General features: G+C 47.0%; 1 protein-coding gene across 1 annotated transcript in view; it reads left to right on the plus strand.

The window, feature by feature from the left end:
- The window catches only part of TCF7L1 (transcription factor 7 like 1), a gene marked incomplete at its 5' end in the record, with an annotated part of 152,799 nt that extends 135,394 nt beyond the window's left edge, over nt 1-17,405 (plus strand). The window contains 8 exons of the mRNA XM_029937707.1: nt 10,712-10,844; nt 11,876-11,978; nt 12,275-12,358; nt 13,101-13,244; nt 13,898-14,057; nt 14,144-14,251; nt 15,203-15,278; nt 15,991-17,405. Of these exons, the coding sequence (XP_029793567.1) occupies nt 10,712-10,844; nt 11,876-11,978; nt 12,275-12,358; nt 13,101-13,244; nt 13,898-14,057; nt 14,144-14,251; nt 15,203-15,278; nt 15,991-16,424 (1,242 nt within the window). The remainder of the gene's footprint in view (nt 1-10,711; nt 10,845-11,875; nt 11,979-12,274; nt 12,359-13,100; nt 13,245-13,897; nt 14,058-14,143; nt 14,252-15,202; nt 15,279-15,990) is intronic.
- Between the last annotated feature and the right edge of the window lie 448 nt (nt 17,406-17,853).

A 17,853-nucleotide genomic window follows, 5' to 3' on the forward strand; every position in this document is an offset into this window, starting at 1 on the left:
CTCTCTCTCTCTCTCTCTCCCCCTCTCCCCCTTCCCCCCCCCCCCCCCCTCCCCAGTTTAAAAAAAAAAAAAAAAAAAAAAGCAGAGGGGAGCCTGACTGGCCCAGTCAGTGGAGCATCTCAATCTTGTGGTTGTTAAGTTGAAGCCCCATGTTAAGTGTAGAGATGACGTAAAAAAAAATTAAGGCATAAACAGACCTCAAAAGCTTAAGGAACAATTTACAGGCAAAATCCTTAACAGTAACTTGAAATCCTACAGATTGGGAGAGGCCCCCATTCTCAGTTTTCAGGTTGGAGCATCTCATTCTGCCTTCTGAGATACATGTATGTGTGTAAGCGAAGCCTGACACACCTGGGGGGGGACCCTCTATGTTCTAGAAGGTGTTAGCACCGTGGGTTTGAATCCCAGTTCTGCCTCTTCCTGTCGGTGCAGCCTTGGCCACATTTCCTCATCTCTCATTGCTTCAGTTTTCTTGTCCAAAAAATGGAATCAGAAGAGGCCTTGATCTCAAGAGTCGTGTGCAAATGAGCCAGTGCATTGTAACGATTTTAGATTTGCACTTGGCATGAAGTAACCCTTCAGTAACTGTCAGCTCACTGCCGGCCCTATCACCACTGCTGTTACTAAAACAAGGAAAGAACAATTAAAATACTGTTTAATTACCAGATGAAGAGGTGATGAGGGCCTGCGTTGGGTGCCAGTTCGAATGCCCAGAGCACAAGGGTAAGAGAGGTAATGAGCCTATAGAATCTCACGCCTCCGCTCTCAAGGATATGATGTAATTGGTGGTGTTGGTATCTGAGGTTTTGAAGCTCCCCCGAAGATCCTAAGGGGCAGCCGGAATGGAGAAATCATTGCCCTGTTCGCAGAACAGAGGCTAAAGGGAAGAAGGAGCCAGAGCTGATCGCAGTTTGCTGGGGGCTGGCTTCTCCCGGCTGGAGGTGGAAGCAGGACTTGGAGGTTCCCGGAAGTAGTTGTGGAGGTTTGGACAGGGGTGTTTTTGTTAGAAAATTGAAAACACTTGATTATGAAGTTTCATTTAGAATCACGAGCAAAATATTTTAAGATGAGGTTGGCCCCGGGAGAAGGGCAAATGAAGGAAACAAGCTGCATACTTGGCAGAGATTTTAGTGAGTCATATCAAAGCTGCCTGTCAAGGAAATGGGTATAAACAAGCCATAGCCGGGCTAGGGTGGGGATGGAGTTCAGTGTTATTACTCTTTAGAGTAATGCCTTAAAAACAAGCTCTAAGAACCGAGTAGCTGTGATATTTTATATGTAACGATTTGTAGTATCTGACCGCTGTCATCTCCTTGCATGTAGACTGTCATCCAGACCCGTCACGGTGGCCCCGTGGGCCCCGTCTTTACCCACTTCTCTCCCTGGAGCACTGTGCCCAGCCACACAGAACAAAGGCACTTCCAGAACATAACCAACTCACACAGGAATCCCATCTGCTTTGCTCACATTCGTTTACCCAGCACCTGTCCTAACACCTAGTACAGAGCAGGCACTTCAGCACATTCGTGAATGAGTGGAAGAATAAATGACGGGGGAAAGGTTGATACCCCTCCTAATCCTCTCTCTCCCTCTTGCTCCATTCCCCATCTTCTCGTACAGGACTTTGGTTTTTTAACTAAATCTTGTTTTGAAACCCTAAACGTGATGCTGGTGTTGTGTGAAATGCTTGGGGAACTGCCAAAGTGTACACGAGACCTGTAATCCCACAGCCTACACACCTTTTGTTACACAGCATTTTGTTCCCTTCTGTGTTGTGGCTGCACCTGGAACTTGTTTCTAGAAGATGGCCAAAATGCTTCCTTGAAGTAGTAAACACCCCATTTTGTCGTTAAATATCGGCCGCTCTCAGAAGCAACTTGCCAAGCCTTGGTTCAGCTGTCGATTGTCAAGCCAGTGCCTGGAAGCCCGTCTTCGGAACAATGGCTGCCTCGCTGCTCCGCCTTTGAGCTGAGAGGCCTGACTTTGCTTAACATGCCAGTTCTCAACTTAAAACATTTATCGAGGGGGCACCTGGCTGCTCATGTGGTTAAGCATCTGACTCTTGATTTCGACTCAGGTCATGATCTCAGTTATTGAGACCAAGCCCCACATTGGGCTCTGCACTGACACTGTGCAGCCTGCTTGGGATTCTCTCTCTCTCTCTCTCTCTCTCTCTCTCTCTCTCTGCCTCTCTGCCCCTCCCCCACTCGCACGCTTGCAAATATGTGCTCTCTCTCTCAAAAATAAATAAATGTGGGGACGCCCGGGTGGCTCAGTCAGTTAAGCGTCTGGCTTCGGCTCAGGTCATGATCTCACGGTTAGTGGGTTCGAGCCCTGCATTGGGCTCTGTGCTGACAGCTCAGAGCCTGGAGCCTACTTCGGATTCTGTGTCTCCCTCTCTCTCTCTCTCTCTGATCCTCCCCTGTTTGTGCTGTCTCTCTCTGTCTCTCAAAAATAAAAATAAATTTTAAAATAAATAAATTAATAATAATAAACGTAAAAATATATACATTGAGGTTTCCCTTTTAAAATTGTGCATAGTTTCCCCATTTTCTTACCAGTACACCTGTTGTGGACCCAAAACACTTCAAAACTCGAAACTCACAAATAGCCTGTTGCTGCTCTGGTTTACCTCCAATATTGATTTCAATTTTTATTGTACAGGGGCGCCTAGGTGGCTCAGTCAGTCAAGCGTCTGATGTAGGCTCAGTTCATGATCTTGCGGTTTGTGAGTTTGAGCCGTGCATCAGGCTTTGTGTGGACAGCTCAGAGCCTGGAGCCTGATTTGGATTCTGTCTCCCTCTCTCTCTGACCCTCCCCTGCTCATGCTCTGTCTCTCTCTGTCTCTCAATAATAAATAAATGTTAAAAAAAAAATTTTCTTTCAGAAAAATGACAAGAATAATACAAGAACTCCCATATACTCTTTTTTTTTAAATGTTTATTTATTTTGAGAGTGAGCAAGCAGAGGAGGGGCAGAGAGAGAGAGAGATAATCCTAAACAGGCTCTGAGCTGTCCTTGCAGAGACCACTATGGGGCCCAAACTCACAAACCACAAGATCATGACCTGAGCCAAAATCAAGAGTCAGACACTTAACCTACTGAGCCACCCAGGCACCTTAGGAACTCCCATATACCTTTATCCAGATTCAGAAATTTTTGCCCCATGCTTTGTCTCTCTCTCTTTCTCTCTGTGTATGTGTTTTTGTATGTGTGTGTACACATACATATATACACATATACGTACAGATATTTTTTAACAACTTGAGAGTAAGTTGGAGACACTATGCCCCTTTACCCCTGAATACTTTGGATGGATTTCCTAAGAACAAAGATATCATCTTACAAATGCCACAGTACAGTTATCAAAACCAAGAAATGAACATTTCACATTACTCTCTAAGCCACAGTATATATTCAAATCTTGGCAAATATCCCAGTAGTGTCCTGGCCAGAGTTCAATCCAGGATCACACGTGGCATTTACCTGCCAAGGAGTTTGATCTAGCAGAGTTCCTCAGACTTTGTTTCCTGCCCCTGACGTTTTTTGAGAAGTACAGAGCAGCTCTTTTGTAGAATGTCCTTCTGCTAGAGCGTGTCTGTTTCCTCATGGTTAGGCTGTGGTCATGTGTCTTCAGCAAGAACACTACCGCACTGATGTTGTATCCTCCTCAGTGCCGCACATCGGGAGGCAGGCTCCCAGTGTCCATCTGTCCCCATAGCAGGGACGTCAGCTTCAGTCATTCGGTTATGGTGGTGTCTGCCAAGTGTTTCCACTGTGAACTGGCTCTTTCTCCGTTTGTAACTGATAAGTGCTCTCTGTAGGGAGAGGCTTTGCAGCCATGTGCGTGTCCTGTTTCTCATCAGCCTTCCACCCTCTAATCTGGGCAGGCATTGGGGATTACCTACCTCCATCCCTTACTAGTTTCTCTTATGGAGAAGTTAGCTTTGGGGGATTCTTAGTCTGTCTCCCAGCTCATGAATCTTACCGTTGAGCAGAGCAGTCATGTGACAAGTCCAGTCTGTGCACTGGTAACCCAGTGCACTGGATAGAAGATGACAGTGTGTAAGAGGGCGAAACTCTAAAACCAGTGAACAAATGTGTTCCTGCAAAAGACAACAAGCCAGCGGAAATGACAAAAGGCAAAGAGAACGAAGTGAAGCCAGGCTTTAGAAACATTTGAATTTATAGATTGGAAGAATTCACCTGAATTCTCCGAAGTAAATTAAAATTGACATTCATCTGTGCACATCCTGGCAATGACTTGAAATGCGAGGGTTTAATCTTTTTTCCTACAAGCAGGAAAAAAAGAGGTCTGTGTCAAAGAAACAGAAGTAAGATATTTTCTTTTGCCATTTTCTTTTTAAATTTTTTGTTTTTGGGGGTGTTTTTGTGTGTGTGTGTGTGTGTTGTTGGGTTTTGGGGTGTGTGTGTGTGTTGGTTTTTGTTGAGAGAGGTGGGAAGGAGAGGCAGGGGTCGGGGAGAGAATCCCAAGCAGGCTTCTCTCTGCCAGTGCAGAGCCCAATGTGGGGCTCAAACTCACAAATCATGAGATCATGACCTAAGCCAAAATCAAGAGTTGTATGCTTAACCGACTTGAGCCACCCCAAGCATCCCTCTTTTGCCATTTTTAATGCCAGCAAACACCAGGACAGGGAGGGAGAGTGCTGATAAGGAAAAAGATTTATCTCAAGAATTTTATGCACAGTCAATTTGCAAGGACCTCAAAAATGTAACATTGCTTAGAAGGACCTAAAACACATTCAGGTTCTCTAAACATGGTCTCTCACTCAGCTCCGCACAGAGACTCTTGGTTTATCTTTACGTCTTCCGTCCTGCAGCCCAACTGCCTGGTGCAGATGAGGCGCTCAGAAAGCATTTGTTAATACAGGAATATAGAACCTCATGTCCTCATTTCTTCTCTCTGCTCCAGTCCACTGGCCTCCCTGTGGTTCTCCACACATGCCGGCACACTGCCCACCTCAAAGCCACCACACTGTTGTTCCTTCTGGCAAAATGCTCTTCCCCTGTCTATCCACACATCTAGCCCCTCACTTCCTTCAGGTATTTATTCAAAATCCATTTTGATTGAGGCTTTCCCTGTTCAACCTGCGTCACAACTCACACACCCTTCTCCCTTGACTCAGTTTTTCTCCTTAGCATTTCTTACTGTCTGTTATTATGGATTTTATGTTGCTTCTTGTCCATCTCTCCAATGAGAATAGAAGTACCATGAGAATAGATGTTTCTGCCTAAGTAGATGAGTCTCTTGTACATTCACAAGACCTGGAGCCAGCAATAGCTGACATATAGTAGACACAGTATAAATACTTGTGCTCTCGCTCTCATGCCCCCTCTCTCTGGTAGTGAAACAAGAAAGGAATTTATTTTGTTGCTCTTATTGTTGTGATTGGTGTTTTCTGTAGAGCCAGTTAAGCAATTCATCCATGTCATCAGAGACCCAGATTTTTCCATCTCTGCTCTATCGACCTCCAACCCTTTGGCTGCCCAAGTCAGTGCTTGCAGTGTAGACAGTCTCCACAAACAATTATCCAATACATAAAAGTTTGGATTTCCACTTCTCTCAGTAGAGGAAAGTTTCATATAGGATAAAATGACAGAGTGGCAGAGAGCTTACATTTTGCCTTTCAAGTAGTATTTGTTAGAGATAGGTGTGTGTGTGTGTGTGTGTGTGTGTGTGTGTGTGTGTGTATGTACAGAGAGAGAATTGGTTTTCCCCCATATAGTTACCTATATGGCCCTGGTTCTATTATATATAAATCTTTCAATCTTATTTTATGCACTAGCAACCGGCCAGCTCCCTCTTGAATATTTTACTAATTTTAGGAAAGATATGGGAGTAATTTAGAGACAGGTGGCCAGAAAATAGGGAGGAGTCCAGAAATGGTAGCCTATGAGGGAAACAAAGAGAAGACCTCCAAGAACAAGGTATTTACCTTCCAACGCTTGAGTTCTCTTCAGAAAGAGAGGGAATACTTATTTTAAGTGGCATGCCAATCTACAGGGACAGGAAAGAAACACGTAAGTAATTTAAGGAAGGGTTTCCTAGGGCCCGTGGTAGGATGCAGGCAAAAAAAGTTGTCCTCTGTCCACACTTGAGCAGTGGACCCAGTTGGCTGTCTCCAAAAAGTTGTGTAGACACAGGATGTTCCATTGAGATACAGGGAGAGGTAGAAACACTCACTGAGGAAGAAGTTTGTCGTCACTATATGGAATATGAGGGGGACCAGTAGCAGGAATTTCACCTATTTGTTGGTTCTCAGCAAATAACAGTTTACCTGAGCCCAGCTACATGGATTTTCAAATTACCGAGTATTTTTTTAAGTTTATTTATTTACTTTGAGAGAGAGCAAGCATGAGTTGGGTAGGGGCTGAGAGAGAGGAAGACAGAATTCCAAGCAGGCTCTGTGCTGACAGAGGGCTTGAACTCACAAACCATGAGATCACGACCTGAGCTGAATTCAAGAGTTGGATGCTTAATGAACTGAACCACCCAGGCGCCCTACAAATTACTGACTTTTTTTTTTTAATTAAAAAACTTTTTTAATGTTTTTTACTTATTTTTGAGAGACAGAGGCAGTGCGAGCAGGGGAGGGTCAGAGAGAGAGACACACACACACAGAATCCAAAGCAGGCTCCAGGCTCTGAGCTCTAAGCAGAGAGCCCAACCCAGGCCTCAAACCCATGAACCATGAGATCATGACCTGAGCCGAAGCTGGACGCTTAACCGACTGAGCCACCAGGCGACCCCAAATTACTGAGTTTTAACTGAAATAACCCAGGAGGAAATGTAAAAGTAGCTTTGAAAGATTCCTGCAGTAACCTTAGATTGAAAATACTACTACTAAGAGCACAAACCAAAAAACAAACAAACAAAACATGGCAGAACTGACCCTTTTCATTGATTAAATTGTGTGGTCAAAAAAATTTTAGAGGGGCACCTGGGTGGCTCAATTGGTTAAGCATCCAACTTTAGCTCAGGTCATGATTTCACAGTTCGTGAGTTCAAGCCCCACATCAGGCTCTGTGCTGACAGCTTGGAGCATGGAGCCTGCTTCCGATTCTGTGTCTCCCTCTCTCTCTGGCCCTCCCCTGCTCCCTCGCTCGCTCACACTCTCTCTCTCTCTCAAAAGTAAATAAACATTAAAAAAATTTTTGAGACCCCTGGCCGAGCTGACCATCTGTCACAGCTAGAACTGAAGTAACATTGAACTTTGCAGCTGGAGCCAGCAAGTCCTTGGAAATCCTTTTTTTGGCAGTTGACTGTTCTCAGCAGAGAGCCCTGTGTTGGGAGAAACTGGTCGTTTTCTGACCTCTGTGACCATGTCACCTCCTCTTCCCCTTGTATGGCATTACAGTGCTGTGAAAATAGGCTGATATTTTGGCAGTTATTCCAGTTTCCTCCTCCTGCCCCAAGCCCTGTGGTTAAGCATGGTCCCTTTACTCTTTTCTCTTTACTCATTTCTGACCCCCACAGAGAAGGTTGTTTACATCAGTAAACTGACAAAGGGATATAGATAGAATAGTGTTCTTAAATACATAAAATCAGATGCAGTTAGCAACCCATCAGAACTCAGGATCTTTCCTGGGCAGGCTGTTGGCCAGTCTGTGGCTGCTTTATGAGCGGTATCACAAAGCCAAGGCTCATCTTTGCCTGATCTACAAAACCTTATCCTTTTGATCTCTGAAATCAGAATCAGGAGGAAAAGAGAATAGTGAATGAAAAGCCGGAGCCAGGAAGGTCTGTGGAGGCCTCCAATGACCAGTTGAAGGAGAGGGGCCTTGTGGAGGGAGGATTTCTCTGGCTGTGCTGGAGCTGTGTGGTGTTAGCTTTATTTAAGTTTGAATTTAAGTCCTGAATGGTGGGTGAGGAAGCATTGCTTCCTCAAGGACCTGGAGTTTAAAGAACTTTGGCTTGGACCAACTCTAGAACAGACTAAAACATTCAGGAAGCACTTGAACTGGAAAACGGTTGGGTCTGCATGTCTGCAGAAGGATTCAGGTCCGCAATGGCTGTGAAATGCTCTTCCTCAGGCAAATCTGAGCTCGGCTACCGGCTGAGTGAACCCCATGCCTTCGCCTGAGCGTGTTGTTTGTACTGAGGTTTTCCCACAGGGAGGTGCAGCATGGTTCCTGCTGAGGAGAGAAAAGAGCGGGAACTTTTACTGGAATGGTAGCTCCCAAGGAGAACCTTCCCTGGGTAGGTGTTTCTCAATTACCAGGCCCAGGAGCCACATCTCCCAGACTGATCAAGGAAAAATTTACCCTCCTTTCTCTTTCTGTGAACCCACCACCTCCCAGTCCATTTTCTGGACAATGATGCCACCTAATGGGAACTGATAACTCTCAAGAGCATTTAAGTGAGGATGCCTACCCTTTTTAATATAACTCACATGTCTCTGCTTTGTACTTTGCTACCTGTTCCGTGCTGTTTGACAGCTTCTGATTTGGCCAGACACCAGTACATAGGAAGTCAGGATTTTGTAATACTGTTAAGTATTTTTAGATGGCTATTTATACATATATCAAATAATCACACTGTACACTTCAAATAGATTGCAGTTTTACTTGTCAGTTATACCTCAGAAAAGCTGAAAGAACATTAATTTTAAGATAGTTACAAATAGTGTAAATTAATGTAAATAAAAAAACAGATGTACACAAAGTAGAAATGGAGATATACTAAAATGATAATAGGGGCTGGATTAGGCTAGTGTGCTTGTGTTTTCTAAATGCTTAATAGTACAGTTTGTATTTCTTTTTCTTTTTTGTGTGTTCATCATAAGTGTACTTTTTTATATAGATAGTAGTTAAAGTAAACAAAGTAATTAAAGAAAAACAAAGTCACCCATAACTCCACCATGCCAACATACCTACTGTTTACATTTTGGTGTGTTTCTAGTCTTTTTTTTCTTTTCTTTAACATAGCGTTTATGTATTTTTTTAATTGTAAACGTTCTATGTAATTCTCTTATCATTTACTATTACATTAGTAATAATTCTGTTGCTTTTATGATACTAAAAATCATCCCTTAGACAGTCCTGTTTCCAGGAAATCCTAATGCACCACTTAAATACATTAGGTTCCAAGAAATCTGACCTTAAAATAATTTTTATACTCCTATTTGTGCTGTATGTTCATGTACATGGGGATACTTCAAAAGCCAGTAAGGGAACAGGAAAAAAATAAGGAAATAATTTTAGAATTTATAGGCAATGTCAATTGAGCCCACTGGGGTTGAGAGGTAATAGGAAGTGGTTCCAGATGCACAGCACCTGGTCATGCGCCTGCGCCACCTAGTGGTTTGGTTATGAGCAGTCTGAATTCTCTGCCTGGCATCTGCAGGTCTGGGAGCTGAATTCTGGTTAGGGACCTCGCTCCAGTATTCTGCCTCTAGTCTCCGCTTAGCCTACTGCAAATAGAGCAAGACGACCTGTCAGCACACGGATATGCAGACATACAATCTAGGTTTGCATTATGAGCAAATAAGACCATGAGAAAGAAAGAAAAAGGGCTCCCAGAATCTATGAAATGAAATATTTAAATGGGAAGTCAGCAGTTTGGAAACGTAGCCCCTGGGCTACCTCCAAATCATCATCCATTCTGCAGATCTCTTTTCAGAACAAATCTCTTCTCCCTTTGCAACTCATTTCCCTTATTTTACAGGAAAATGTATGTCAGTCCTTTTTGACAGAGACATATGTTTTAATTGGGCTCTTGGGGAGGAAGGCAGGTAAAACCAGAGAAACACTCTGGTTTGTTAGAGCTATAAAGGGCTGACATGAATCCAGTTCTGCCATTTAGTAGCTCTGTGTCCTGGGCTAAGCCACTTAATCTTTCTGGGCTGTTTCTTCATCCCTTGAATGGGCATAATCACAGCTTCTCTGCTAGGTTATAAGGAATAGATGTATTGCCTAGCCCTGTGCTTTTAGTGAGGGGCTCAATAAATTGTAGCTCCTTTTTTTTTTTTTTCATAATAAAACCCCTTATTGTTAACTCAGATTGGTTAAAACAAGTTAATTCAGTTCACCAATGCTAGGACACACATGGTTTTCCTGTTTTAAATCTCTGAAATCAAGATGTGTCAATGGCATGCCAGTGTTTCTTCCCTTCTTAATAGTTTTATAAAATAATAGTACTTCTTGCATTTACTGGTGGTTTTAAAGAAAACGGGGTAATTAGATTAGCTAGGTTGGAGTGCTACAAGAAGACCTGTTTTTTAAGTGCTCTTGGCTTGTGTCTGGAAAGCCTGAACATGACAGCTGGTTCCATGAAGTCTGATGGTGACAATTCCCCACTGGTCTGTTCCCAGTCTCAGACCTGAACTTGTGAGCTACTATTTCTTTGAAATTTATTTGGAAAGCATGTGTTGAACCTTTTAAACTTCACTGAAATTACACAGAGCACAGCTGATAATTCAGTAGCTTATATATAGCAATTAGCACCACCCAGCATACATGGAGTAAATGTTGTTTTAAAGGTGTGTTGGAGGGTGGGTATAATCTCTCTTCTAATTCTGTTGGGTCTTGCCCTGCTGTGTAGACTGCTACTTTCTTTCCAGGACTGTCTGTGGGCTAGATGGGCTGTTGTATGGAAAATACCTGACACGTACTGGACACAGTAAATAACAGAAGATTGTATTCTGTCTCCTTGGTAACCATGCCTAGTCTTTTTCTCTGTGTCTTTCAGTCTAATAAAGTTCCTGTTGTTCAGCCCCCGCATCACATGCACCCATTGACGCCCCTCATCACCTACAGCAACGACCACTTCTCCCCTGGCTCCCCTCCCACACACCTCTCCCCAGAGATCGACCCAAAGACAGGTGAGTCGTCTGCCACCCAGGCAGAGCTCCGGTGGGGCCGGCTTGTCTTCTCGGGGAACATAATGGCCCTGGAATCAGGCATCCCTGGGTTCAGAGCATGTCTTCAATCCCAAGAGCCCATAACCCTACCCACTGACATTAGCCCTTTCAATTCTCTCATCCACCTCCTGTGTCCCTTCCACATCATCGAGGCATTGTGAGGATTAAAAGAAATTTCTATGAGGCAATGTACAGGGCCTGGCTCCACAGTAAGGAGATGGCACTATTCTGCCATTGACTCTTTACTTTAGACTCCCTTAATACTTTGGGGGTGGAATGCTGGAAGTGAGATGGGGAATCTTTTTCATTGACCTTGAACTCTGGAAGCTCTGGCTCTCTAAACCAGGACTGTTGCCTTACACTGAACATTTTCAAATAGAGTAATCAGTCTAGCCAGACATCTAAGTATAGCCAGAAAGCAGTAAGGCTCTGCTGGCCTTTTCTTTTCTTTTTTGAATTGCTCACCAGAACTGTCCACCTTAGGGAAACATAATAGCCTCATCAAATTCCCAGAGTTGTGGTGGCTCAAAGCATTTTTGGAGCCCCTCTTTGAGGAAACCACAGTTACTGTAAGTTACAAATAATGAGGAGGAGAAAAGTGGACCAGAAATACAAAGTGCACTTCTCTGTGAACGAGGAAGGTTTTCTAAAGAGGTAGTTTGTGGACAACTCTGGGCGATGGCTGGGGTGTCTCAGTCCAGCATTTCCAGCCCCTTTCTTGGATGACTCCTGTGTCAGCAGCTGGAAATTACTCCTGCTGACAGAGGTGGGATCCATGTAGCCAGCGAGAAGCTGTGTTGGTCCTGCCTTCCTTGAACATGTTCCTTGACTGGCCAGCAGAGTTGGGGAGATGACAGAGGGCAAGGACACTGAAAGGCCTTCCATGCTCCAGCACACTCAGGGACATGGGGCAAGGGACTTCCTGTGTGGTGTTATTTTAAGGTGCTTTGGTAGGGCCAGGGAACGGTCTGACACGTGTCTCTTTGAAGCAGGAATCCCCCGGCCCCCTCACCCAGCTGAGCTGTCTCCATATTACCCGCTGTCTCCCGGAGCTGTCGGACAAATCCCCCATCCCCTAGGCTGGCTCGTCCCACAGTAAGGAAACTTTCTTACCGTCCTTCCTTCCTCGTGCTGCGCCCTGCCTCCTGTGCCTCCAGCGTGTCGCGGGGGATCAGTGTGCAGCGCCCCCACCTCCGACAGTGGGGCTGTCTCATCAAAGCCCACAGCTCAGATCTCCCTGCTCTAGCTCGGGCAGCTGGCTCCCCACTTACTTCCTACTTCCTGCCCTTTATCTATCACCCTGTCTTCCCAGCCCCCTCTCCTTCCCTGTCCTGAACAGTCCCATTGTAGCCAATATGTTGACCAGACTTCCTTGCTCCCGGCCTTTACAGGCAAGGACAGCCCATGTACTCCCTTCCTCCTGGTGGCTTCCGGCACCCCTACCCTGCCCTCGCCATGAACGCCTCAATGTCCAGGTGAGTCCCGGGACTGGGGCTGTAAGCATGAAGGTCCCTTGCAGAGAACGGTCCTCTACTAGTGTCCTTGTCATTTGTGACGGTGAAAAGCTTTCTCTAAGCCTTAACCTGGGAGGCACAGGCTCACCTTCCTCCCCACCCATCTCTGCTAAGGCGCCTCATCCATACCGTCCGGTTGGAATGGAGACCGCACACTTGGCTCATCTTTTCCCGTCTCTCTAAGGGAAGAATTTCAAAGCCCCAGTACTCAGGCTCCCCACATACCCCCCTCCACATGCTGGGCTGTGTGGCACTGAAGCCAGAGACTGGAGAAGCTTAGTGTTTTCTGAATTGATATCAGGAGAGGGAAGAGTAAAGGGGGCTTCTGTCTCAGGGGCCGGATCTACCTGACAATGGTACCTGTGGTCACAGAGGAGGTGGAATCCACAGCACATGCCCTTCTTTTCCCATTGTGGACATTGGCGTCTGACCTGCTAAATCTTCTTTTGCGCTTTCAGCCTACCTGCGTCCAGTACCACGGACAGGAGGCCTGTGTGTTTGTGCGGGAAGGGGAGGTTTGTTAGGTGTTTCCCAAACCTGGTTCTGTCGGGGCAGTGAATGGGCTTCCCTTCCTCGAAGTCTGCCATTGCAGAGGAATTTACACAGCTCTGCCATAAAGGCAGCCAGCCACTGTGTCTTCTGCTGGGTGACACACATTCAGCCTGAACCCCTGTGTTGTCACTTGTCTCCCCCTGATGCACAGCCTGGTTTCCAGTCGGTTCTCTCCTCACATGGTGGCTCCGGCCCATCCTGGTCTGCCCACCTCAGGGATTCCCCACCCCGCCATCGTCTCCCCCATCGTCAAGCAGGAGCCAGCACCCCCCAGCCTGAGCCCCGCCGTGAGCGCGTGAGTATCAGGCAACCTGCTTGGGATGGTGGCCACTCTCTGAGTGGCAGATGCCATTTATTTTTCTCCCTGGTGGCATTTAGCAGGTAGCCAGCAGCCTCCCTCGGCCATACCTTTGACTCTGTGTGTTCCCATCCTCTCAGCCATCTTTTCTCACAGTAAGGAGAGTTTTACAGGCAGGATTTAGAGGCTGAAAGAGGACCTGAGAAGGCTCTTGGCTTCTTCCCTGCCACCCTCCCCACCCAGACACATGAAAATGTGAGCCCTAAAGGGAGGGTTTTCTCCAGGTCCATAGCTGACTGGTAGCAGAGTTGGGACTACCAGCAAGGCCCGCGCTGTGTCCACTGAACCATAAAGACGGCAGGAAAGGCAAAAGTCAGCGCCTCATGGCAGGAGACTCCCCCTCTTGCTTCTGCCCAAAGCGCCCTGCCCCCTCTCCACTCTGTCACCTATGACAGGGGCCTCTCGCCAGCCCCTCTGCTCCTTCCTCAGGAGACATTCACAGACTATGGCCTGGGGTCGTCCCAAGGCTGCAAGCTACTGTGGGAGACGTCAGGCTACAAGCAGCCGTGCCACCTTGAAGGGATGGATTGCGGGTCGGATGACCGGATGACCACTGACTCAGGCTAACCTACAGCTTTGTGACTCCCCAGGAAATCACCAGTCACAGTGAAAAAGGAGGAAGAGAAGAAACCCCACGTGAAGAAGCCTCTTAATGCCTTCATGTTATATATGAAGGAGATGAGGGCCAAGGTGGTGGCTGAGTGCACCCTGAAGGAGAGTGCGGCCATTAACCAAATCCTGGGAAGAAAGGTACGACCCGCCGTTCCCCTCCAGGTTGCGTGAAAGGCGTCCCCCGCATTCCCTGCTGCCCGTCATCTCTGACCCTCTCTCCGCAGTGGCACAACCTGTCCCGAGAAGAACAGGCCAAGTACTATGAACTGGCCCGGAAGGAGCGGCAACTTCACTCCCAGCTCTACCCGACCTGGTCAGCCCGGGACAACTACGTAAGTGCCCCCTCTGCCCAATGGCAGCACCTGCGAGAGGAGGCGGGGAGGGGGCAGGGCGGGGCTATGTTTATAGAGGACTCTCAAGGCCAGGAAGAAGGCTATACCGCTCTAGAAATAAGGAAGGCAGTTTAATTCTCATGAGGTCAACAAGGTTTTGGTGTCCTAAGGACCAAGGTAAATTTGTACCCTCTCCTTTGAGGTGCATTTAGCCTTCAAGTCCATAATTAAGGGCACAGGGCGAGTGGTGTTCTGACTCTGATGGTGAGGGTGTCACTAGTCAAGGGTTCTGAACCTGGGGCTTGGAGAACAATGTCTGAGCCTCAGCTGGCATTTTTTTTTTAATATTTATTTTTAAAAGAGAGAGTGCGAGCAGGGGAGAGGCAGAGAGGGAGACAGAGACTCCAAACCAGGCTCTGCTCTGTCAAGCACAATGCCCAATGTAGGGCTCGAACCCACAAGTTGTGAGATCATGACCTGAGCTGGACGCTCAACCGACTGAGCCACCTCAGCTGGCCTTTCTAGTAACTCTTTGAAACTAGACAGATTTTTGTATGTCTGTTCTTAATTTGCTTTTTTTTTTTTCCCTTTTCTGGTGAGAGGCTTCAAAGCTGTCTTAGATTTTTACTGGGGCCTGAGTCCCCTCAGAAAAGGTCAAGAGCCACGCTGGAGCAGTGCCCAAGGGCACTGAAGGGTGAGGCCTTCCAAGAAAGCCAGGACATTGGGTTGGAAGAACCAAATGGGAAGGGAGGGCACATTCCAGGAAGGCTCATCCTCCCTCCTCAGAGGCTCCTATGGGGAGTGTGACCTGAGTGACTCCCTCCTCCACCCCCAGCTTCTCACCCAGGGTCAAGGGCAGTATGGGTAATATCTTCTCTCCTCCATCTTGTATATGGGAATCCCCCTAAAGAGCTGTCCCTGCTTACCTCTTTCTGTGGCCATAATTTTCAGGGTAAGAAAAAGAAGAGGAAGAGAGAGAAGCAGCTGTCCCAGACACAGTCCCAGCAGCAAGTCCAGGAGGCAGAGGGTGAGTCCCAAGGAGGGCGCTGGCTCGTCACAGTGGCGCCTCCTTGTGCATCATTCCTGAGTCTCTGAAGGGTACTGTTTCATAACAGCTGTCATTTTCAGGGCCTCTGCCTCTTGGGATCCTCTTGCATACCCAGGTGGGTGTTATTATTATCCCCTTTTTAGAGATGGCAGATGAAGAGGGTCGGAGAAGTTGGGTCTTCCCAGTCATTCCTCTTGTTAAATGGCGGAGGCAGGATTTGATCCCAGCACTTTCCCACTTTGAAGCGTAGGCACTTTTCATTTCAACTGAGTTGTATCTTATTTGAGGGTTCTCAAATCAATGTATAAGGTAAACATTGGAGATATTTGAAATGACCTTTGGAATTCCCTACGGAAGGGGGCGCAGTAGAGCCTGACATACCACATCGACGTTTGTGAATCCAATAGAAGCAGGTTTCTTGCAAGATTTGGTTAGACGAACGCCAATAGAGTTTGCTTGGTATAGGGGCCACTTTGTGCCGAAATGATGTGCTCTGTCTTCCCACAGTATGATCACACCTGGCACAGATGCTCACATGGTGACAGGCTAGGTGTCCTTGAATGCAGCTTCCTAGTCTTGAAAGCCTCGGATGTAACTTGAGGCCCTCCCTTCCCTCCCACTAAGCATCCTTGCATTCCGCCTCACCCACTGCCACTAACTGCTCAGCCTCTTGTGTGTTTTTCCCCCATAGGTGCTCTGGCCTCCAAAAGCAAGAAGCCATGCGTTCAGTACCTGCCCCCCGAGAAGTCCTGTGACAGCCCTGCCTCCTCCCACGGCAGCATGCTCGACTCCCCGGCTACCCCCTCGGCAGCCTTGGCGTCACCAGCTGCCCCTGCTGCGACCCACTCGGAGCAAGCCCAGCCCTTGTCCCTCACCACCAAGCCGGAGAGCCGGGCCCAGCTGGCTCTCCACTCGGCCGCCTTCCTGTCAGCCAAGGCGACAGCCACCTCCTCTGGCCAGATGGGCAGCCAGCCCCCGCTCCTCTCCCGGCCCCTCCCCCTCGGGTCCCTGCCCACAGCTCTGCTGACTTCTCCCCCCTCCTTCCCGGCCGCGCTCCATGCCCACCAGGCCCTCCCGGTCCTCCAGGCCCAGCCTCTTTCCTTGGTTACCAAGTCTGCCCACTGAGTTGCCCCCTGACCTATGCAGGCTGTCAAGTGACACGTCGAGTAGTAATGATTCAGAAGAAACAAACAAAAACAAAAAAAGAAAAAAAAAGGAAACTTTATTGGTCAATATTTGACCACTCTGGACTGTTCTGTAAAGTGACTGGTAACAACAGCACTTTACGTTTTGTAGATGTAACCAGTAGCTGATCTTAAGGCTTTTTTAAAAAATGAAACAAAACAACAAAAAAAATTCTGTAAGAGAAAGAGAACTGAAAAGTAGTGTGTTATTCTTCCTGTATGCGCAGTGGTGGATGGGCCTGGGCAGAAGACCCCCTTCTCTCTACCTCTTTCACTTTCTGCCCTGCTCCCTGTTCTCATGGCTCCCTCGTGCCCCCCTTCCCCTCCCAGTCCGCATGTTGGCCATCGCTGGACCTCTAGCTTGCTGCCTCTTCATCTAGATCCCATTCCTGGACATTCTCTTTTCCCTCGCCAAGTTTTTCTCCTTTGCTCGACTCTGTGGGCTCTTGCCTTCACCTTCGTCCTCTGCCCAGTGTAAGGCTGTCATCACGTGAGAAGCCACCTTTGCCTGATTTGTCTCCACCAGCATCCCTTTTTCCTCAGTGGGCCCTAACCCAATAACCTCCAGCTTTTGGTGGGAAAAGAGGTCCTCTGAAATGGTTCTTCCCCCACATTTAAAGGGATTCAAGGTGCCTGCCACTTCCTCGGTGAAGAAGTCTCTGTGCCACCCCCTCACCAGTCCAGACCTCATCTCATGGTCCCAGAGTGGCAGACAAGACCTGGCCTCAAGGCCTGGCTCTTGTCCCCTGGGTCAGTGCTAGCACAATCTGCCAAAGGTCGAAACTCCCTCATCCCTCCCCCCCATCACCTCACATGCTTCTTCTGTGTGTATTTCTTTTTGTTTTTATGGGGTTTTTTGGAGCAATTTAAACTTCCAGTTGTTTATTTTCACAAAAGAAAATAAAATTGCAGTTGCAAGACCTTTTCTGAGTACTTTAGTCCTTCTGTTGAATCAAGCCCCCATCTTCATACCAGGCCCTGCGCTAGATTTTGCAAGGCCCAGGGAGGGGAGAATATAAAACCACGGCCAATAGGAAAATGCAACCCAACTTTCAGCCTCAAATGAGGCTGAAACTGAGATCCAAAGAGAGGAATCTTTATTTTCCTGTATCTTAGAATTGCCAAGGTGTAATGGGAGTCCTTTTGTTGTTTTGCATGGTACCTAGCACCACCATTAATTTTTTGTCTAATGGCTTTATTGAGCTGTAATTTACATAACATGCAATTTACCCATTTAAAGTATACAATTCAGTGGGTTTTTTAAGTTCAAGGTTGTATATCCATCATCACAGTCATTTTTAGAACATTTCACCGCCTCAAAAAGGAACCCCAAACCCTTAGGAAGTCACCCCCAATTCCTCCCCTCACAC

Source organism: Suricata suricatta, chromosome 4 (assembly GCF_006229205.1).
Source record: "Suricata suricatta isolate VVHF042 chromosome 4, meerkat_22Aug2017_6uvM2_HiC, whole genome shotgun sequence".
NCBI lineage: Eukaryota > Metazoa > Chordata > Mammalia > Carnivora > Herpestidae > Suricata > Suricata suricatta.